We start from the raw sequence: 22,712 nt of genomic DNA, 5'->3' as shown, positions 1-22,712 counted from the left end.
AAGTTCTTTATTGCACTAGTGCAATAAAGTTTTTATTGCACTATCTGTCATTCTACTTCAACGTGCTGTCATCATGACAAACAAATGTTTCAGCCTGAAGGAAATAACGATGTACAGTTACCAAGTACTAGTACGTTTACAACAGTAACAAATCAAGAAGTGGATTTAAAAAGTACTTCACTACGAAATATTCATATTGAAAATTGCACCAATTGTTCATTCACTTTCAACGTTGAGGGTAAAAAAGAGTTTGAGTTAAATTATTCGTAACGTATTAGTTCCTGTTTCAATGCAAATCAATATTAATAATAAAGTATTCAAGTTGCGCTTTTCATTTTCCTACACCTAGTGCCGCACCTCAATAAATCATTTTTTGCTTTTTACATGAACGTAGAAAAAATGTTGTATGCAACTCGTGCAAAAATTGTTTAATGCACGTCGAGTACAATAAACATTCACTTTTTGTACTTGTTGCATAAATAACTATTAGAAAATAAAATCTTTGCAATTATTATTAGGCCTAGGTTTCTGATTGGTTTCAATTGAAGAAATTCACACCATTTTTTTTTTTCGAAAAATAATAGCACTTTTTCCTTTCATATGGATTGGTCAACATAAGACGATCATTAGCAGAAGAGTGAGGTTACCTGAGGAATTTTAGTTTGAGCTATTGTAGAAATGAGCCACAAACAAGAAACTGTCTTTTTTTCCAAATTCTTTGAGGATTTCAAATTTATTTTTAGTTTGTTAGGAATAACATTAAGTGGTCTTTATTTTCAGAAATAATCTTTTTAATTTGAAAAAAAAAATTATATTCATTAAAACCGTAGAAATCACGTGTTCAAAATCTAATTTTCAGCCTTCACAATTCATTGTTTGGATTTTTGAATTAGCAGGATGCTAGACTCATAAAGTCATAAATACTTTAAAAATTTTAGCAGTGTAATAGCAAACAATGTTTTCTCCGATTTTTGGAATCGACACTTCTCCAAACGTGAATTAAAAATTTCGGGGATCACAATTATTTTCAGTCTGTATATTAAAATGAAACTTGATAATAAACTGTTTTTAATTATTTTAATCAGGCATATGAAATTGAGAGAAAAGAAATCAAAAATTTTGTTTTAACAAATTTCGAATTTATAAATGTAATAAGAGTTCAGATTAATGTCAACTTTTCTGTTTCTGCTTAACAGAAATAACGTATCTTTGTGCAACAAGAAGAGGTGGGCTGTATCCTTCTTGGTAAGTTTGATCTTCAAAAAGAATTTCATAGTCATCCATATGTGTCGAAGGTGGTTTATTGACTATCGCCTTATAAAAACAAGATGTTTGAGGAAAGAGTGCCATCACTGAAATGAAATAAATATAACTTATTTAATACATTGGTTAGATAAAGTCAATAACATTTGTAGTTGCGTTTATTTATAAATTACTGAATTCTCTATGAATTATATTCCTTTCAGAAACAGCAAAATGCCTTTCATCATAAATTTCTTCAGTTTCTATAAAGAATACTTTTCAATATCATCAAAATAACTAGAAATTAACGTTCCAAAAAAATTAGAAAAATTCAGACATGACGTAGTAATACTTATCGAACTAGCTATGGTTCTGATGATATGGCAATCTGAAATTCCGCATGAAGCTTGAAATTGTTTTTTCAAATAACACCCAAAATATTAACTCAGTCAGCTCGGAGGTCACGGAAATATTGATTAATATTTTTTTCCTTGAATTTCCTATGATGATTCTAGTAATGAAATCAAATGGCCAGACTAACAGAATCGTAATCAATGAACCAAACTTCATCTTTCGATCTTTTGTTTAGTTTTTATTCAATTCCTCTAGTAATTTTTGAATCTTATGCAAGGAAATAACTTGTAGTTTTCATTTTTTTCGACTTACCAATGGTTCCTTGAGCAAATAGCGCTGAAGGATCTGTTTCTGGATTTGCCCTCATTAGAGGTAAGGGTACAACCCTACGCTTACTTAGACTATGTCTGCCTTTTTCATTCTGTTCCTCCAATATATCGTCAACATCATACTTATTTGTATGCTGGTTATAGCTCACTACTTCTGCCAATATCCAGTTTTCTTCTCCGTCTGTCACTTTAACAAGGGCAGCTACCATATCACCTACCTGAAAGATTTTTTGTCACATTATGTAGTTGTCAAAAAGGTTACCTTATCACACTGGTAAAAAGTTATAAAGAATCCATCTTACCTTAGCTACATAAAAGGAATGTGCTGGAATAGCTCCACACAGCGGTGGTGGTTTTTCATTAATTTTTCCAACAAATAATGGAAGAGTTTGTGCAGAGTGTGAAAGCATCTTCATCCAAGCTCCTTGTCTTATAGATTCTTTGTTCCCAGCATTACGAGCCTAAAACTGAAATATGATTCCAGTGTTGCAAATTGTGTGATGTATTCAAACCTGTATACGTCTTTCATTTCTAATATTTCTTATTTCGGCAATTTTTTGTAGTGCTGCCCTGATACTTTCTTCTTCTTGTTCTGCTTGTGTTATAGATGTTTTATAAAGATTTTTCAGCTTTATCTGAAATTTAGATTATCAGGAATGACTTCGATATCATACCATAATTTTAATTACTTGAGAATGGGGACTTTTATCATCTTGCCCTTCCTGAGATTTTTGTATATTATTTACACCCTGTTCGCTAGCATGTCTTTTCTTTTCAATTTCATGTACCAGTTGATGTATTGATTTTAAGCGTTCCTGCACTTGCTGAGCTGCTATAGCATCAGCAGAGAATGGCATTGTTTTAAGACTTGGTCTTATTGATTATTACGAAATTGTATTAAGGGATACCATATCACAAACACTGTAACAAGTATTAACTGATTAAAATGTGAGTAAAAACTTTCACTCAAATTTGTACATACCAAATCCTCCCAATGTCCCCAATGCATAATTGTAATGTAAGTATGAACCTCAAATCAGAGACAAACTGTCCAAATCAAAGGAAATGTTTAATAGTTTAATGTTTAATTCTGGATTTGGTTTGGGGCTTGGTGCTTGGCAGTGTCACCATAGATCATACGAGACGAGCATAGAATATAGATTAATGAAGATCAGCTTAGCCTCTATCTATATTCTAAGGCTTAGCCTATGCAGTTTGCGAAAGTATCGATACTCTCCGATTCGATAGCAAGTACTGTGATATTGATCTATTAATTATATGGGTCATTCTACGCAAACGTCGCAAACTATCATTTTGAGTTGTATGAATTTCAAAAAAAAACAAATATTTAAATATATTGATGATAAAATTTAGATAAATTGTTTCCATTGTCTTGATGACAGGATCAAACAAGTTTTTTCAATTTATTGAGATAATTCGGAAATATAAAAAATAGATTCCAGAGGATTCCAGAGTCAAGACGCCATTGTCTCCTTTTAAAACGTTGTTCCCTTTTACATTGTTTACATAGTTAGTTAATAGGTCTTATTATTTTGTGTTCCTTTTTTTTTGAATATTGATCATGTTCGTTTTGTTTAAGTTTTTCTCTTCCATCTGAATCCGCCTTCAAACCCTCATAACTCTTTTTTCAGCTTCACTTTTCCGCTTCACTTTTCCGCTTCAATTTTTCTTCCATTGACAATGGCATAGCACCCTAAAATGAATCAGATTTATTTCAATAAAAGAAGAAAATGATTTTAAGCTTCTAAACTAAATCCAATTGAAACTGATGTCCGTTATTCTTCTGGACAGTTACAATTCCTCTGGCACCTTATTTGCCAGTATATTCTAACCAAGTTCTTTCAGGATTGTTCTTGAATTACTTATAAGTAATAATATATCATTCATCAGAAAAAAGAAAGGAATAACATTTTACGAAATATACCTACTTACCAGAGTAATGACTGCAGGTTGTGACAACTATTTTTTGATAACAAAAGGTGAATTAACAATGAAACACGACACAGGTTAACAAAAAAATAATACTGCACGTGCCAATCTTGAAATGCAGAATGTCTACTTCTAAAACGTTTGCTTAAAGCTTTATCTGTTATGTCGTTTTTCTAATTTTCTAGCAGAGCCAGTGGAATGACTAACATTACGGTCACATAATATATTGGTGAATTTCTCCAAAAAAACATTTGTTTTTTTCAATAAATTGGTAATACTCAAAAATTTTATTGTTTATTCAAATCCTTATTGTGCGTATTGCTATTAGGTATTTTAATATTTCAATAGTCTAAAATATTCCATTCAATTCGAAGGAATGACTTTTTGGAAGAAAAATATGAAATAAAATTGTAATATACTATTTTTATTGTTTTGTTGTTCGAACCCTAAATAGTTTTCAATTTATCTTACTTATTCCATAGCCGTAATCATGGTAAAATGGATACCAATCCATAAATCTGCAGTTACTGGTAAAATGAATAGCTTAAGAATACGATCCTTGAAACATCAAGGCAAAAAATCAAGGAAATATATTCTGAAAAATCAATATCACTCACATGTGAATAGAAAGAAATATTAAATAATAAACATATGCATTTATTGTACTTAATACAATATTTAGAACATCCCAATAGTTTCAAAGTAATGAATTTTGAAATAGTACACTCTCAGATAAAATAATTCCACTTCTTTATAGAGATGGTTAGTTAAAGTTATTGGATCTTGGATCCTAGTTTTTTGAGAATCAGTTTCGAAATTGTTGTTGCTTGGATGAAAGTGTTGTATTCGAAACGAATGTCATGATTGTATCTCATCAAAAAATAATTGCTCCAAATTTCATTTCTTCATCTCAAAATATGTTTGTTGCAATTTTACTGTTTTACATGGGTTTTACCTGATATTTCTTTTATACATATAAAATATTCGATATTTACTGTATCGAATAGTATCGATACTTTCGATGCGGTGGTTCGATACTATACGATCGAGAGTACCTATCTACCGACACTTCTTAAACAAAGTATCGCCAAAACAAGTTTGTAACCTGAAGTCATAAAATAACAATCGAGTTTAAGAATAATATTATTATTAGATGAGCATTTGTGTTCTTTTTCATGTATTTGGTTTTAATTCAGGGATACTGATGGAATAATTTGAGTTATCTAATATTATCATCACAATAAATTTGCAATGAGTACCTTTCAATATCATCAAAATATTTTACCTTAGTTTCGAAATGAAAATATTCTCCCTATCATTGATGTTATGTCATGAGAATTAAAAGATTAATGGAAATAATAATAATAATAATATTTATTTACAATTTCAATTTTAAATACACAATAGTCTTTTAGCTAATAATAAACAATATGCAAAGTATTTACATTTCATTATAAAAATGTGCTAAAAGAACAATAGATTTTACTGGAAATTTTGCGATTTGTTGAATTTTCTAATTTTTGGATGGTCCGTTGAGATTCATTCTCCATACTCATGTATAGTAATTACTATAAAATGATGATTTCAACTATACTTCAATTGTAGTCGATTATAAATTTCTAATAGTTGCTTCTTTCTTTTCATTTTTTGATTTTTTCCTCTAGCATCATTATCATTCACATTCATCCACTACACAATGAGATTCCACTACTTTTTTGTAGTACGACACTGACTTTTTTGGTATGCGTTCTGTGTTTGGACTGGAGAAATTCACGTAGTAAAGTCCAAATTTCTGGCTAAAAAAGAAACGGTAAAGAGTAGATGAACATTGATCTCCTAGAGATGGCGCTTTTGGAAAGGCTTACTTACGTGTAGCCACTTGTCCACTCCCAGTTATCCATAAGACTCCATGTAGAATATCCAATGACATCAACTTTATCGATATACATTGCATCCAACACGTTGCTCAAGTAGCTCTACAAACAGAATACAATTTAATTTGAAAAATAATTCAACTATTTCTGAACGTCATTGAAGCGTATATTATTCCATATTTGAATGACAGAACTCCTGAAGATGAATGACATGAGAAATTTAAAAACAAGATTAATTTTATCATTTTCATTGGAAACACCTCTAGTACCTAAAGGTGTTTGATCGTGTTTTAAAAAAAATGTTAGGTTATAATAATAAAATTTTTACCTGTAGATAGTTGATTCGCCCATCATCGTTTAAATCTCCAGTACCGTCAACATATCCGTTCTCTGTTATAATTAATGGAATTTTATAATTTTTATGAACCCAGTTTAAAATCTTCCTCATCCCAAATGGAGTTACCTAAAAATTTCTTGTTACAATTTTTCGTCAACTTTTCGAAAAATTTGGAGAAATGCCTTCCCTTTACTTCGCAAAGGAACATTCAATGAAAAATTTTAATGAGTTTGAACTTCAAATTTTCATGGAAGAAATCCATCATTCAAACTTTGCTTTGTATGAATTCTTACTATTTAAAATCATTCGACTTTTAAATAATTTCACATTTGTATAGCACGAAATATTGAATATTTCGTGATATTAAATATGAAATTATTGAAATCAAATAGTAAGAACAACGCAAAATTTGAATGACATGAATTTTTTCCTATAAAAATTTTTTTAGAGAATACAAATTTTTTATTTTCTGAAAAAATTATACATATTTCATATTTCCAGTATTTCCTGATATCTGCAATATTTCGAATCGAAAAAATTATATGCTGATGAAATTTTCAAAGGAACATAACGCCGAAATTATAAGAACTATAATATCAATAAATGAAGCGAGGAATCAATTTCGATTATAAAGACAATGTCTATATTAAGTCATCGAAAAAATGAAATTAATGAATTAAAACAATTGTGCATAATTTCAATCGACAAAAATTTGAAAACCAATTGAAAATCTTTTCTGATAAAATTATGGAAAACGAATGATATTATAGTGGATTAAATATTCTTCAATTATAAACTAGACAATTTTTCTTAAGTACTGGGTACTGTATAAAGGTTGAGGGTCAATTATTTTCTCTCATCTGTTTGGGTATCTATAGGTATTCATTACTTACTATAAAAATTCGATAAAACGATTTCAAAAGCAAATCGGAAAAAATAATCTCTCACGTCAATGAATCTCTTCAAAATTGATATCGAAAAAAATATACCTTTGAAGATAATATTCAATAGAGATTGTAGGACCCTTGTTATGAATTGCTTGATTTGATTGAGTTCATATTTTGTTTATAGAGCGGATTATATGTTCTTATTTCTGAATTATTATTCTCATTTCAAAACATTATTTGATATGTTTTCCTTTTAAACCACATAATTTATGTTTATTTGTTTTGTTGTTTTATTATTTGTTCATTTTTATTATTCTTATAATTTTCTGTTTTTATAGTTCATTTTTTCTTCTATTTCGAGGATCATCTCAATTTCTTAATCTTTGGAAATCATTTTGGAATACTATAGAATTTTTTGGAAATAAGTTATCATTTTCAAGCAAATTCATCACTTACACGGAACCAGTCCAATGAGGTAGTATTCCATGCTGGATCGTAGGTCATCAATATTCCCACGTCCTTTTCGAATGTCCTGAACAAACCAAAATCTGGCTTATCACTGACGTAGCTGCTAGCATAATGATTAACACCGAGAAAATCTGCCGTACCCTTTATGTATTTCTTCTCGTCTTCTGTAAACTTTGGCAGTCGGTCTGGCATAAAAGGTAGAGTGAACTGTTTTATTCTCTTTTTCATGAGTTCGGGATAATCTCCGTGAATTATAGGGTCGGCGTACCACGCGAACTGAAAAAAAAATTATTTAAAATTTTGAAGGAAAATGGAAAAGTAAAAGAAGAAGTAAAATAAACATAGATACAGCGAGTATACGTTATAATTATATAATATCAGCAACATAGTTATCTTGGCGTTCAAATGCACATTGATATTACAATAACAAAAATGAATATTATATTCAATATAATCCAGGACTTGCGCGAGTAATTTTGGCATCTGAAACAAAAAATTTTTTGGCGCTACTACTGGAAAAATCATCAATAACAACAAGGGGTCCCTCATAGTCATAACCACTCTCCCCCCCTCCAAAAAAAAAAAACATCACCTGCTCCGATGATAACAAAGAACTTCTTCTCCTGATGAAGAATCTTACAATCATACGTAAAAAAAATTAATTGTGGTGAATGAAGAATATTGAAATGTTTTAATATATGTGTACAACTTTGCTTCCGCCGTTTTACAATAGAAGGCTCTAGCGGTAAGTGGTAGTCGTAATAAATAGATCGTAGGTGTCATACAATAAGCTTAGGCATTTGTAAACATAACGACACCGAAATAATAGTCGATTTTTGTCTGCATTGTAAAGTTATTCTTGTTTAAATATGTCAGTTTACGAGCCAAATTCTTATCATCTGCGGGAGGTTTTAATTACTTGCTCTAATATGAAGAAACCTGTGGCCAAGGTTCATCGAATGCTCTCAAATATTTATTTTGAAGCAGTTTTTAGTGAAAGAACGTGCCGAGAGTGGTTTCAACGCTTCAAGAACGGCGATTTTGACGTCGAAGACCAAAATGTTGGTGGAAGAGAGACGGTTTTGAAAGATGCAGAATTGAAGGCATTACTTGATTAAGACTCGTGTCAAACGCAACAATAATTGGCAGGATCATTGGGAGGGACGCAACAAGTCATTTCAAAACGCCTAAAAGTCATGGGAATGATTCAGAAACAAGGAAATTGGGTACCGTACGAGTTGAAGCCGAGATATGTTGAACGGCGTTTGTTTGCTTGTGAACAGGCGAAAACGGAAAGGATTTCTGCGTCGCATGGGACTGGAGACGAAAAATGGATTTATTACGATAATGCCAAACACAGAAAATCATGGGGATATAACGGCCATGCTTTCACGTCGACGGCCAAACCGAATATTCACGGTTCCAAGGTCATGCTCAGTATTTGGTGGGACCAGCTCGGCGTGGTGTATTATGAATTGTTAAAACCGATGAAACAATCATAGGCGATCGTTATCCAACGCAATTAATGCGTTTGAGGCGAGCATTGAAAATCAAACGGCTGCAATACAACGAGAGACATGATAAATTGATTTTACAGCATGACAATGCTCGACTCCATGTTGCGAAAGTGGTGAAGACATACTTGGAAACGTTGAAATGGGAAGTCTTACCCACCCGCCGTATTCTCCAGGTGTAGCTTCCTCGGACCAACACTTATTTCGATCAATGGCACACGGCCTGGCTGACCAACACTTCCGGTCTTATGAAGAAGTAAAAAATTGTATCGAATCGTGGATCGCTTGAAAAGATGACCAGTTTTTTCAACACGGGATTCGTACGTTGCCCGAAAGATGGGAGAAAGTAGTGGCCAGCGATGGACAATACTTCGAGTCATAAATTTTCACAATAAAGCCTCGAATTTCGGGAGAAAACGGCGGAAGCAAAGTTGTACGCCTATGTATTAGGAAATTTTATTTCCTGAAAACGTGTGTTTTTTGTTTCCTACCTCGAACTGAAGCTTCCTCTCTGCCGCGTCGATGTCGGCCTGTTTGTCTGATGCAGGTTCGTCCCAATTGGTATTCAGGACTATGCCCACGCTGCCTGAAAAATGAGAATGATCAATTTTGGGATATCCGCTATGTCACTTTTCCGCATCGATCTTGGAAGTCGAACGCTCATTAGCATAAAAGATGGAAGGCTTCCAGACTCTCCCCTGATGGAATACCGCCTCTGGGATACATTCCAATTTATTTTTCGATACAACGGATACCGCGCGTATTATTTTCGGGAATAAGTCGATTTTGGTGGTGACTGAAAACGGTGTGAACTAATCCTAAACAGTTTTGGCAAAGAAACGCCTCGATAGAGTACTTAGAGATCTAATAGGAGGAACAGGGATGAAATCCAATTATTAATTAAATAAAAATGGGATGATTCGGTCATTTTTCTTTCCAATATTGCTTTGAGGGAAGGAGGGTACAAGTAGTCGTGTTCATATGATTCGGTTTAGATATTCTGAATTCTTAGTTAGTAGGATTTTGCAGGAGAATGATGTCTTCTCCTATTCCAATTTTGCCGATGTTTTCACGATGACTTCATGATCGTAACTCGATCATGTTGATCCAGGATACGATGCAACAGCGAAATGAAAATTTGAACATTAATAGGCCCTAAGTCTAAAAACAAAATGAAAATTGTTATTCTAAACTCAGTTTCAATTGAAGTAATTGTTATTTTTCCTGTATTTGAAAAAAAAACATTCAGAGGGCTTTAACTGCAGGGTCATTCGACGCATTTGTCACATTAACGGACTTAACCTATGCTTTAGACTGGGATTCACATAGTCAAAGATTTTTGCAGTCTTGACAGTATCATAACGTAGTGGTTGTGAAAGCCGATGAACTTGCTAAAAGGACATCAAGAATAACATCAGCTGGGCTCTTATATTTCTATGTCTTCAAAAAAGAACATTACAGCTCAGCAGCCAAGGCTATGGCAGCTCAGGAAGAAGAGAATACATATGAATTGCACAAGTGTTAAGTTTTCTCAGATCTAAACGAAAAACCTGATGCAGTTGCCATAGGCTGAGCTTCAAGCCATTACAGAGCTATTATATTAATTAAATAAAGATGGTACAATGCCGTTTTTGAACAATTCCCTTTCCAATATCGCTTTGAGGGTAGAGGGGTACCAGTAGTCGTGTTTGAATGAATCGACCATATTGATTACTGTTTATTCCAAGATACGATGCAACAGCGAAATAAAAATTTCGAATATTAATAGGCCTGAATCAATCATAAAAACAAAAAATAAATTGTTATTCTGAACCCAGGGCTATAACTGCAGAGACATTTTGGCACATTAACTTGGAATTTGGAACTTAACCTACGCTTTAGATTTGGATTCAGACAATCAATGACTTTCGCAGTCTTGGCAGTGCCGTAATACCATAAAACATCTATCTAGAGCCAAAAAAGTGACTTTATTATGGTTGCCTGGCAAAGTGGACGTGAAAGCCGATAACCTGCTAAAAGGGCATCAAGAATAACACCCACTTGGACCATATACTGCTATGTCTTCAAAAAAGAACATCACAGCTCAGCAGCGAAGCTATAAAAGTTCAGGAAGGAGAGAACCCATTGTCAGAATATATATGAGCTTGTACAAGTGTAAAGTTTTCTCAGATCTGAACGGGAACCCTCATGCAGTTGCCCTGGGCTGAGCTTGAAGCCAATATAGGGCTATTATTGGTATAATTTATAACTGGACCTGTTGACACACGAAAATTGCAAAATTTTTGAATATAATAGATGATCGTCTCGGAAATTGTTAAGGAGAGTACATAATTGCAGATCAATCTGATTGCAGTTCTGAAAGGTTTTTTTTGCATCTAATCGATCTCTATACCTAATCTAATCTTATCTGCCCTGACCATTACACGTCTCGAGGTTTTTTTCCATATTTATCGTCTTTACAGCTTCTTCATCGCTGAATATAAATTAATCATTTGATATTATTTTTAAGTTTCAATTTCCAAGATATCAGTAATTTAGGTCCAATTGTAATACCCTACGAATTAAAGCCAAACGAAAAAATTTTACTTGGACGAATATGATCGTTTGTAGAAAAAACTTGAGTCGTTTTCATCTTCTTTCAAAAACAAAACTACTTATCCCAACGAACTACTCACCTCCATAATCAGCCCTAAACTCCTCATCATACATCCTGTACACCTGCGCATGGCACTTGATGATATTATGCGTACAAGTATACGAATCCCTGCCAGGTTGCAAGGAGAACCGCTCCAAAAAATCGCAGCATACGCCCCTGGGCTCGTTGAAGGTCACCCAGTATTTAACATCCTTGCCGAAAAGCAGAAAAGCCATCCTAGCGTAGTCAACGAACAAACTGTTGAGACTTCCGTTCACGAACATACTCTCAGCTTGCAATTGCTCCGGAGGGTCGAAATGAAATATGGTCACCATGGCGTCTATGTTGTTCTCCTTCAGTTTCTTCAGCAAGTTCCTGTAGTAGTTAACACCGGCCAGGTTGACGCCTTGGTTGACCCTGCCGGTGGGGATGATCCTGCTCCAGGAGATGGAGAAACGATAGAAGTCGACTCCGAGGTGTTTGAGCATGGCTATGTCTTCGTCGAGCTTGTGGTAGGAGTCGCAGGCCACGTCCCCGTTGCTATGGTCCAGGATGAAGGAGCTTTTGTAGTGCGTGATGTAGTCCCACACGCTGACACCCTTGCCATCTTCGTTCCAACCTCCCTCTATCTGGTAGGCGGATGTTGAGACCCCAAATTTGAAATTTTCCGGAAAGGTTTTGTTGTTGAAGGCTAGGCAAGAGCTGGAAGAAAAGGAGAGCTTATTTTGTATAGGAAGTCGAGTTGAAAATGTAGTCAACTATGATCATGATCTGATATGAACAGATTATTCGAAACTCTGAGTCAATCAAACTTTTGGAGTGGTTATTTCGTTAACCAGAAGTTGAACATTTTTTATTTGAACTTTCTTGAGTCTCTGTTTCACCTCTATGATAAGCGGTTGTGTTTAATGTAACTTTTTTTACCGTCTCTTTGGCCAGCCACATATTGAAAATTTTAAAACCACATGAATGCTCTTTATGAAATATATAGGGCAAGGATTTTTGTTGATGCAAGATGATGCCATGCCTCACGCCGCTCAAGTTGTGAGAAATAAATAAGAGGAAGTCTGTACCTATCGTTACCATGGTATGGCCATCTCGGAACCTGGATTTAAATCCCATAGAGAATTTCTGGGATATTCTTGGGAGAAGACTAAATGAGTAACATAATCTGAATACTTTGGAAGACGTAAGCAGAGAGTGGAGACTGATTGAAAGTTGGGAAGATCTGGACCAAAACGCCATAAAATCTCTCATTTTAAGTGTGAGCCGTCGTTTCCAAGAGTTTAGTTGTACCAGATGTGGAAATACTCGTTACTGACATTATCGTTCAACTATTTTTTTCATTTTGTTTCGTTTTTTTGTTGTTAAATCTGGATCTTCCTGTTCCATAAAATCATGTTATGCTATTAAATGGTGTTACTCGATTAATAAAGAAGATAATGAAATGAACCAAAAAAAAATTGACAAAAGATGAGGCTAAAGTGTAAGTTTAATTCCAACTTGATAATGTAACCGTTACACTCTACAGAGTGTTACAAATTTTATAAAAAAAACCGCGGCTATAATTGTTACATCCCGGTATTTGTAAAATAGAGGTTTATATACTAATATTCAGAAGAAAATAACCTGGCATTAAAAAAAACCTTCAAATGGGTTAAGTAGTTTTGACGAAAATGTATTTTAAACTTTTGCCTTATTTTTAATGGTGCGTTTATACATTAGCGAAGTGTACATAGGTACAACATGAAATTTCGCACGAGGATTTCAATTGTTATTCTACAATCGAATGCAATTTTCATTATTACTTGATTTTTTTTTGTCACATAGTATATAATAGACTTTGAAATACCATGATGAACCTGAATGGTTGTAGAAAGTTCATACAATTATCATCTGTTTTTTTTTAGCTAGATGCATCCGATAATAGTTATTTATAATACAAGTGCAGAAGGCATTGATATTCTTCCACGAGTTCAAAATTCAAAAACGAGCCACGAAGTGGCGAGTTTTGGAATGAACGAGTGGTAGAATGAGCCTTCTGTACGAGTATTATACATTATTTTCTCTAATTCATTGCATTTTCATTGAAATTAATGAAATATTTCCATAAATATATTTTAGTGATTTTTGCATTGAAAAATGTTGGTTGGCAGAACTGATTTCTTTAAGGCAAATTGATGAATTGACAGATAAAGCCGTGGCGGAAAGTTCGGAGCACCAACATAGAATAATAAAATATAACCATGAAAACTGTGCGTTTCTGATATATTCTCGCACGATTTTGTTCTACAAGATGTGGAAGAATGAACGGAATAACCACAGAATTAGAGAAATATAATTCAATAGTAGAACATTTCTGAATAATCTCGCACGTCAATGAATTTATTTTGATATGATACCATCGAAAAAAGTTATCTCCGAAGATATTATCTGAAAATTTGATATCCGATGGGACACTTGAAATAAGTCCATTTCACTTATTATACTGGAATTATTCGGTTTTAGGATCAAGATATACCGAAATGGCGAAAGATCCTAAATCAATATTTACTCATCTCAAAACATTTCAACATTTCCGAGAAAAAAAAATGAAATTGATGCAAATGTAAAAGGTGACATGAATTACGAAAATTTATATTTCTTTAAACAGTTATCCATTGTCGATATTGAGCAAATCCAATAAAAGTTCAATCTTGCTAACTGAGGATCAGTGGCGTAACCGTAGATTCCGTCTAGATGTCATTGGTAATATTTGGGAACCGAGAGGTTGATGCAGATAAGTGACTGAACTTACTGAAGTAAAAATGACCTTCTTTCATTTGAAATTATTTTGATTAGAATATTTTTAGAAGACAAATTAGTGTAAAAAATATACATTGATGGTTAACCCCACTAATATCTCTTTCCCTTTGGTACGCCCCTGCAAATTAATAGATATTGAATCATATTAACAAGCATTCAATTCCTGCTTAGAATCATTATAATATCATCAAAATTTTCTGTTAGTTCATATCAATTCACAATGATTCTGTAAGATGAGAACTGAAAAAAAATTATTTCTCATCATAGAAGAATAGCAAATTTCATAAAAAATAGGTAATAAAAAATTATTTTTATCGATTATACTTCAATTGAAATATATAATTCATATTCTATGCATTTAACTTGAATTGATAAAAGGAGAAAACTTACCCCGTGATAAACAGCAAAATTTTCACAATCGAAAACATTTTAGCTCGAGAGCTAATACGAATAAGAATAGCGATCGAGCTCAATCAGGAACAACAATTTATAATTTTCATCTGTATGGTATCTTATCTCATGTTGGGAATTTCTCATCTCATTTCAAAATCAAAAACACTTTAGGTAAGTATATGTATATGCATTTCATAAAGAATTATAGACGTAAAATATAGGTACCCGAGAAATGTATACAGGGTGAAATATAATGAAGAAAAGTATACAAGCAGAAATATTTCAGGGTTTGGGATTGATAGAACCAAGGGCGTATACAGGGTGACTCACCGGGATGGCCTATTAGATGTTTATGGAAAACTAATCATAATTTTGGGCTGAATATTTGCATATTGGGGTTTGAGACAATGATCTTTCTCCCTGAAATATTTTCAGATCTCTACAACTTCCGGTTATACCGGAAACAGACTTTGAGGAACAACCGCAATTTCTAACTGTGTGTAGTAGTCTGTGGCATCCGGAAAACACAGAAAGAAACTGAAATTCGATGTTTCCATAACTAAATTTGACATTTCAAGAATTGTAATGAATTATTCCTAATTGAAAATTGTATTGGTTTATGGATTTCTCAACAATCCTAACAACAAATTAATTATAATTCATGAAATGTAAAATTTAGTTATCCAAACATCGACTTTTAGTTTCTTCCTGTATTCAGTTTTTCCTCATTTAAGATTCTTCCTCAATAATTCTTAAAGTATTCATTTTAGGTATAAGGTTTGCTCAAGTAACCCTCACTATTTTTGTATGTAGAATCGACTGAAATAATAAAAGAAATAGGTTCTAATTTGAAAATCTTGAGTTTTGATGAATTTGAGTTGTCCAAGTTCATGATCTTTTGAGGAACATCCTGTACATTTTTGGTCCAGACCGCAAATAGTCTTATATTATTACGTATATTGAAAATGAAAAAAAATTCCAAAAAAGCTTTTTCTGCAGATAAATTCAAAAAAATGTGAATCCTTATCGCCACCATTTTTTTCATAAGAATCACATTAACTCATAAACCGTTGAGTTTATACCAAAGTATGGCATAATGCTGAAATTATCGTCAAAAAGGCTATCTAATGATGCAATAATATATTGGGTGTGCCATTCAAATAAGGAAATAGTAGTCTGTTTCCGGTATAACCGGAAGTTGTAGAAATCTGAAAATATTTTAGGTAGAAAGATCATTGTCTCAAATCCCAATATGCAAATTTTCAGCTCAAAATTAGTTTTCCATAAACATCTTATAAGGCATCCCGGTGAATCACCCTGTATATGGGGAGGTAATGGAGGTAATCATCCCCACAATTTTAGAGTTCTGACCAAAACGAATTGTGTTCATTACAATCGTAGCATTAGACTTCCGAAATTTGATAACAAAAAATTAAAAATCCAAATTTGAAAAATGGATCATAATCTCGAATTGAGAGTATCAATGTCATATAACAAATGATTTTTCTACAGAATTTAATGCGAATAGTTCTAATAGTTCACCAAAAAGACATTTTATTCATTCCAAATTTGGGTTCACACATTCAACACATTTTAAAAAGTAAACTATACAAATTTTAGTTGGGGTTGAAAGTTGGATGTCATGAATGAAAGGTGGCTCTACAGCTTCTGATTTCACGTCAGTGATTTTTTCATTTTTTGACTACGCAAATATATTTCCGAAGTTGCCAATTTCTTCCTTGTTCTAAAAACACTGCCACGTGCGACTGATTGATTTGTTTTCGTTGACATCGATTGAAAACCTTATCAAAAAATCCTATTCATTTCATAATATCAACTTGAGGACCACTCAAGAATCAGAGATCCTTCAATTTTGCAATAATGAAAATTATAATAAAAGGATATGGAATCTCATTATTGTTCAAACGTAGATACCTACATTAATTTCAGTTTTCGCAATGAAGTTATCTTTATTTTTTATTTTCAATGTAATCTCGGTGAAGGCTTCATTACTTATGTTTTGAAAAACATAGTTAATTACGGATTGGATTACTTTTGTCTAATAGGACCAATAATTTCGAGTTGTTGGTTTACCCTCACTCGAAGGTTGGGAATGGTTTTACCAATTATATGAAGCTTTGAGTGCCAAGTCGACGAAAAGCAAACTATTTGCTCCATCACTCATTATTTAACTTCTGTGCAGATTGACTTATAATCCTCATTCTGCTTAGTTGGACTGCAGATTGACCAAGAGGTCCGAAATCATGATTTGCAGCATCGATTGGTTATTCTGGCATTCTACAGATTAAACTATGATAAGATAGACATTGGTTTATCAACTGAGTGGTTATCAACACGTAATTCAGAATGATATATAACACTTCACTCGAAAAGTCACGGATGTAGTTAGTAAAATCACATTTTTTCTTAGAAATTCGACTTTATTCGTCATCATATAGCCACCTTCAAGAGTGATACATGTACTCCAACAAATCTCTAACTTTTCAAAATTTTTTTTTCTAGAAAGATCTCTCTTTACTTCCGAAAGTAACAAAAAAAGAAACTTGAAATTTTCATGGTAGGTTCGGATCTCGAATAATAATAATAATATAGTTTATTCAGAAACAGCAGCAAATTTAGATACAAACTTAAAGTTACAATCTTTACTAAAAAAAAACATTTAATCGTTGAGACAGAATTGGTTCTGTTTGTTAACGATGTTAACAATACTTTTGAAAAAAAAGAAACAATCCACACTGCCAGAGGTAGTTTGCCATCGGTATAGGGTGATCCACAACCGGGGTGCAATGGCGAGTCACAATCGGTACAAGTCTCATTCAGTGAATATACAGTCACAATCGGTAATCAACTGGTTACTATGTACTGTAACTGGTTACTATACTAATGTCACGGTCAAGTATGTTAATGTTCAAAACCTGACTTGGATTTTTGTAAATATGGTAGTATGAAATTTTGTTCACCTGTTATTTTCTAAACTGCTGATTCGATCCTATTGAAAATTTGAATCATCTACATCTAGTCATCTACACATAATGTAGATTAAATAACTAGCATCTTCAGCTCCTGTTTAAGACAATTTTCCAGAGCTGCTCTTATAGTTAGAGAAACCCGCAATAGGTAAGGCGACAAATCTATAAGATGCCTCATGTGTCTTAGATCCTGGATGGAAAATTATGAACTCAAACAAAGCCTGGAGGTTTCTCAATATTGAAAGACTCCTTTTTTTATAATTTTTTATTTTGTTATGATTTATAGTCATTCAATTTATGTTTCTTTTTCTGAAAAGTTGATATTTTTGATTCTTTCATACAATAAGATTAATAAATAAAAGTATTTTTTGCAAGCTTCCTTCTCATTTCATCATTTTTTTATTGATATGACACTACACAAATCGAGTAGCTTGATATGATTCAGGTACTTGATGAATAAATACTTGACTTGAGATTGAAAAACTACTACTTGACTCGAAATCTAGTCAAGATCAAGCCAAGTAGCTTGGAAATCAAGACAAGCCGTGGAACCTTATTCATTATTTATACATAATGTAAATTAAACTTTGAAATGGTAAAATTAAATATTGATCATACAGGAACAACATTCAGTTTTTTTGTTTATGTGAAAAAAGTTCCCGCAGTACCTATGCCTTAGTCTCATGAATATTCAAGTACTTATCGGTTCAAAATTTGCGCCATAGGAGGATAACTGCGAAAACTGCATGACAATCTCAGTAGGCTTCGTAACGAGATATCCTTTACATAGTCATATGATAATCCAACGACAATATCGGTTAATAACTAATATAAACTACCTCTTATGCTGAAAACACCTTTCTGCAACGTTATAAATTCTGCATCAATATGGACCTTTATCCGCCTCCGCATCATCAAAGAAATTTCATCGGCAAAGTGCCAATCGGTTAAACCACCGGGTAGCCTTTTTCCGTTTACTATAGGGCTAGCGCAACTAGGTGCATCCAGGATTAGAGACGCTGTCACCGACGAAAAAATCAAAAAAGTTCACAAAATAATGTTGAATGACCGTAAAGTGAAGTTGATCGAGAGAGCAGACATTGTGAAGATATCATCTGAACGTGTACATCATATCAATCACGATTATCTGTACATGAGAAAGCTGTGTGCGAAATGGGTGCCCAGCGAGCTCACAATCGATCAAAAGCAACAACGTGTTAATAATTCTGAGCAGTGTTTGAAACTGTTTAAGTGCAATAAACCTGAATTTTTGCGTCGATATGTGACAATGAATGAAACTCCATCATTTCACTCCGGAGTCCAATCGACAGTCAGCTGAGTGGACTGCACACGATGAACCGAATTTAAAGCGAGGAAAAACACAAAAGTCAGCTGGCAAGGTTATGTTATCAGTATTCTGGGATGCGCAAGCTACAATATTCATTGATTATCTCCAAAAAGGCCAGACCATCAACAGCGATTATTATATAGCGTTATTGGATCGTTTAAAGGATGAAATCGTTAAAAATTATGAAGTAAAAAGGTGCTGTTTCACAAGACAATGCGCCGTGTCACAAATCAATGAAAACAATGGCAAAATTTCATGAATTGGGCTTCGAATTGCTTCTGCATCCACCTTATTCGCCATATCTGGCCCCCAGTGACTTTTTCCTGTTCTCAGACCTCAAGAGAATGCTCGCTAATTCAGCGCCAGCGAAAGACAAATCGTACTACAAAAACGGTATCGAAAAAATTGAATGATCGCTATAATCGCTGTATCGCCCTGGAAAGCAACTATGTTGAATAATAAAATCGAATTTTGCCGAAAAATAGTAGTTCGGAAAATAGGGTTTTTGGACGAATAAACAAAATTCTAGGACGAGCGTAAGCGAGTCCTGGAAGTCTGTGAGTCCAAAAAAACCATTTTCGGGTGTATTGCGTACAGTATTTTTTCGGCAACCGTGTAAAATAACCAATCAATCAGATGAGACGAAACATTTCTTTTATATACATTTTGATTCTTATTAAATTAAACAGAACAGAAAATACCAAATATTAGCAGAAACATTCTAATTCTCATTTATATTAATATTTATATTAAAATTCGAGCAATTACTAAAATTGAACGGATTCAATTTGTTTGAAATGCCTGGTATATTTAAATTCCTTTTGTTGAAGCCATAACAAGACGGCAAAGTTTCCGTTTCACATCGATTGATTTTGATGTTTCGGGTAATAATTCTGCTGTAGCAGCGGCTGCTATATTGAATATTTCCCAAGGCACAATTTCATTGCCACTTTCGCTGCTGTTTTCCATATTTTATTGCGATTGCGATAAAAAAACATGCAAATTGTTGACAACTAATTTCATATGAACTGTCAGCCTTTTTATCGGTTGCTATAGTAATGATCAACTGCATTCATTAAAAAAAAACCTACCAAGATTTTCATATTCACAATGACACAAACGACGTGATTCTTTTCCGAACTAGTTCGGGAAGTACGTACTTTCCGGACTAGGCCGAGAAATGCTACTTTCTCAGAGAAAAAGCGCCCGGGAAGTGAGCACTTCCCGGACGGTTGCCGAAAATAGTAATTTACGTAACAAGTCCGGAAAATAGGGTTTTTTTGGACGAATAGACAAAATTCCAGGACGAGCGTAAGCGAGTCCTGGAAGTCTGTGAGTCCAAAAAAACCATTTTCGGGCGTGTTGCGTACAATATTTTTTCGGCAACCATGTAAAATAACACTATCGCTGCTGCTTTCCATATTTTATTGCGATTGCGATCAAAAAACATGCAAATTTTTGACAACTAATTTCATATGAACTGTCAGCCGTTATCTCGGTTGTTATGGATTCTATGATTCTTTTCCGGCCTAGTCCGGGAAGTACGTACTTTCCGGACTAGGCCGGGAAATGCTACTTTCTCAGAGAAAAAGCGTCCAGGAAGTGAGCACTTCCCGGATGGTTGCCGAAAAATGTGTTTTACTGTGGTAGACGGAGACTTTTCAATTGGCCTGTTGTAGGAAACGGAAATATGCCTCCGGGTGATGGTCGTCGAAGACGATCAGAAATTCCGGATTTCCAAGCGGAAAACTCAAAGGGAATCCGAAGGCTTCGAGCACAATTGCATTCTGCTGGTGTATTTTTACGGTCGCCGGCTATATTTCACCATCAAATCTCCACCATAGGCCTTGTACACGCCCGAACTGTACATTTTCAATGGCAATTTATGGCCGATGATAAACATTAGCAAAGCAAAGTAGACGACGCACTTGCATCTTAAAACCGTTTAAATTGCGCCATATATTAGACATAACGCGAATGTAATTGAATATTTGTGTAATTTTATATTTTTAATGTTGGTACACACGGTGGATCGCTTTACGTGCTAAATCAGTCGGGCGATTGTTGGGCCCGATAAGATTTTATTGGAATGAATAATTCAGGAGGAGCGCTCTGATTAGCGTTAGCTCATTTCCTGAGGTGAGCTTGAAAAACGGCCGGGTTTTTTGAATTTATAGACGAGGTGGACGTGGAAAACAAGGATTGTTCGAAAAAGTTGGAAATTTCACATGAAAGCTTACTATTACCATGCTATTCCGTTCTGTCTGTCTGACAAAAATTCAATAGTGGTAAAAAAAACTAATAACTGAAAAACTAATTAGGTTTGCCTTTTGAAATTAAGATTTAACTAAGGGGGTTTGTTGCACTGCGATCTAATGGTCTATTGTTCCCCCATCAGAGCTATTCTGGCCATTACGTGATCTACAGCTCGCCTTCCAACTCCAGTATCTGGAATGGCTTCAAAGAGGTTACTCCACAAGTTTCTTGTCCGAAGCAAATTTTGCGTTGGCTAGAGTGATGGCGTGGCATTCCATTACCAGGTGATCCGGAAACGATTTGACTCTAATGTCAATTCACTGCAGTTGAATCAAGAAGGCAATCCAGTGAGAAAAGAGCTATAAAATTAAATTTCATTTTGTAATAGGTAAAGAGCATATTTATGTAATGGTTTTTCTGCTAATAACATTATAATATATTATTAGCACCCTTTTCTTTCATTCATCATAAGAATTTGTTGATTTTCTGCTATTACTTATACTCGTTATTTATTCAATAAAATCCTCAATTTATGACGCACCTTCAGAAGAAACTGTACGTCTACCTCTTAGAAAAAGAAGGTATATTCCCGACATAACTCCGACATTTGTTGGCTCGGCTTAAAGTCTCGGCCAATAAAAATAGAACAAAAGAATAAACTAATAATAAAAATGAAACACAGTATGAGCAAAAAAGCTAAACAGTTACATTTTCCGTATAGTCATGTAACTAACTCATGAACAACCACGATAAATTCCACTAAAAATTTAAAAACCTTAGCGATGAATTAAGACTATCTTTTTTAGTTGCAGAAAAACACAAAAACTACTCATATATGTTCCCGGGTTCAAAAGTTCTGATAATATTACATTTGTAGCTTTTATCGGTATGTCTACTTTTTACAGCCTTTAACTTGGGAACCAGCGTTGACCAAATTCGTCTGACCAGTTTTTCTTTAATAGAGGCATAAAGTTCTTCAAAAAACAATACTTACATTTGAAATTAACTAGTACGAACCATATTTTATACATTTAGGTGCCTGTTCTTTCAGTTCGAAACATTCATCTGGTACATGAGAGCTCAAAATCTGCTGACTTCGAGTCAGTTATTTCCTCATTTTTTTTTTATATTCTGCGTACATTTTCTATGGCTTGGTATTGTTATTCTAAATAAACAAGCAGAATTTCAACTCCTTGTTCTTCGCTTAAGAACTGAGGACCTTAGATCTATAGAAATGAGGAGGATCTATTACGGATGCGAGAGTATTCATACTACACAAAACGAACAAATCATCAACTATGGATAAAATACAAGAGAAGTCAAGACATCG

The 22,712-nt window shown here is 33.8% G+C and overlaps 2 protein-coding genes across 2 annotated transcripts; both read right to left on the bottom strand.

Moving 5' to 3' along the window:
- Positions 1–1,051: 1,051 nt before the first annotated feature.
- Positions 1,052–3,139, bottom strand: LOC123688902 (SAGA-associated factor 29). Its single transcript, XM_045627644.1, has 6 exons — positions 2,908–3,139; positions 2,615–2,862; positions 2,438–2,560; positions 2,228–2,386; positions 1,909–2,143; positions 1,052–1,352 (listed from the first exon to the last, which is right to left on the bottom strand). Exons 2-6 carry the CDS (start codon positions 2,780–2,782, stop codon positions 1,171–1,173), a joined length of 867 nt encoding a protein of 288 aa, XP_045483600.1. The 5' UTR covers positions 2,783–2,862; positions 2,908–3,139; the 3' UTR covers positions 1,052–1,170.
- A 2,092-nt stretch (positions 3,140–5,231) lies between these two features.
- LOC123688693 (myrosinase 1-like) lies at positions 5,232–14,902 on the bottom strand. Its single transcript, XM_045627320.1, has 7 exons — positions 14,786–14,902; positions 11,631–12,292; positions 9,447–9,541; positions 7,430–7,717; positions 6,078–6,212; positions 5,745–5,851; positions 5,232–5,671 (listed from the first exon to the last, which is right to left on the bottom strand). Exons 1-7 carry the CDS (start codon positions 14,821–14,823, stop codon positions 5,548–5,550), a joined length of 1,449 nt encoding a protein of 482 aa, XP_045483276.1. The 5' UTR covers positions 14,824–14,902; the 3' UTR covers positions 5,232–5,547.
- Positions 14,903–22,712: the final 7,810 nt, after the last annotated feature.

The sequence above is a fragment of the Harmonia axyridis genome, chromosome 1 (assembly GCF_914767665.1).
Source record: "Harmonia axyridis chromosome 1, icHarAxyr1.1, whole genome shotgun sequence".
In the NCBI taxonomy this organism is placed as follows: domain Eukaryota; kingdom Metazoa; phylum Arthropoda; class Insecta; order Coleoptera; family Coccinellidae; genus Harmonia; species Harmonia axyridis.
Note: the sequence above shows the minus strand (reverse complement) of the source record. Positions and strands in the feature narration are given on the sequence as shown.

Excerpts from the sequence above, each read along its gene's own strand:
- LOC123688902 (XM_045627644.1), bottom strand. The coding sequence starts at position 2,782 with ATGCCATTCTCTGCTGATGCTATAGCAGCTCAGCAAGTGCAGGAACGC. Across the intron at positions 2,561-2,614 it reads ATAAAAGTCCCCATTCTCAA|ATAAAGCTGAAAAATCTTTA; the intron begins GTAATTAAAATT and ends TCTAAATTTCAG. Across the intron at positions 1,353-1,908 it reads ATTTGCTCAAGGAACCATTG|TGATGGCACTCTTTCCTCAA; the intron begins GTAAGTCGAAAA and ends ATTTCATTTCAG.
- LOC123688693 (XM_045627320.1), bottom strand. The coding sequence starts at position 14,823 with ATGTTTTCGATTGTGAAAATTTTGCTGTTTATCACGGG. Across the intron at positions 5,852-6,077 it reads GGCGAATCAACTATCTACAG|AGCTACTTGAGCAACGTGTT; the intron begins GTAAAAATTTTA and ends TTCTGTTTGTAG. Across the intron at positions 5,672-5,744 it reads GAGTGGACAAGTGGCTACAC|CCAGAAATTTGGACTTTACT; the intron begins GTAAGTAAGCCT and ends TTTCTTTTTTAG.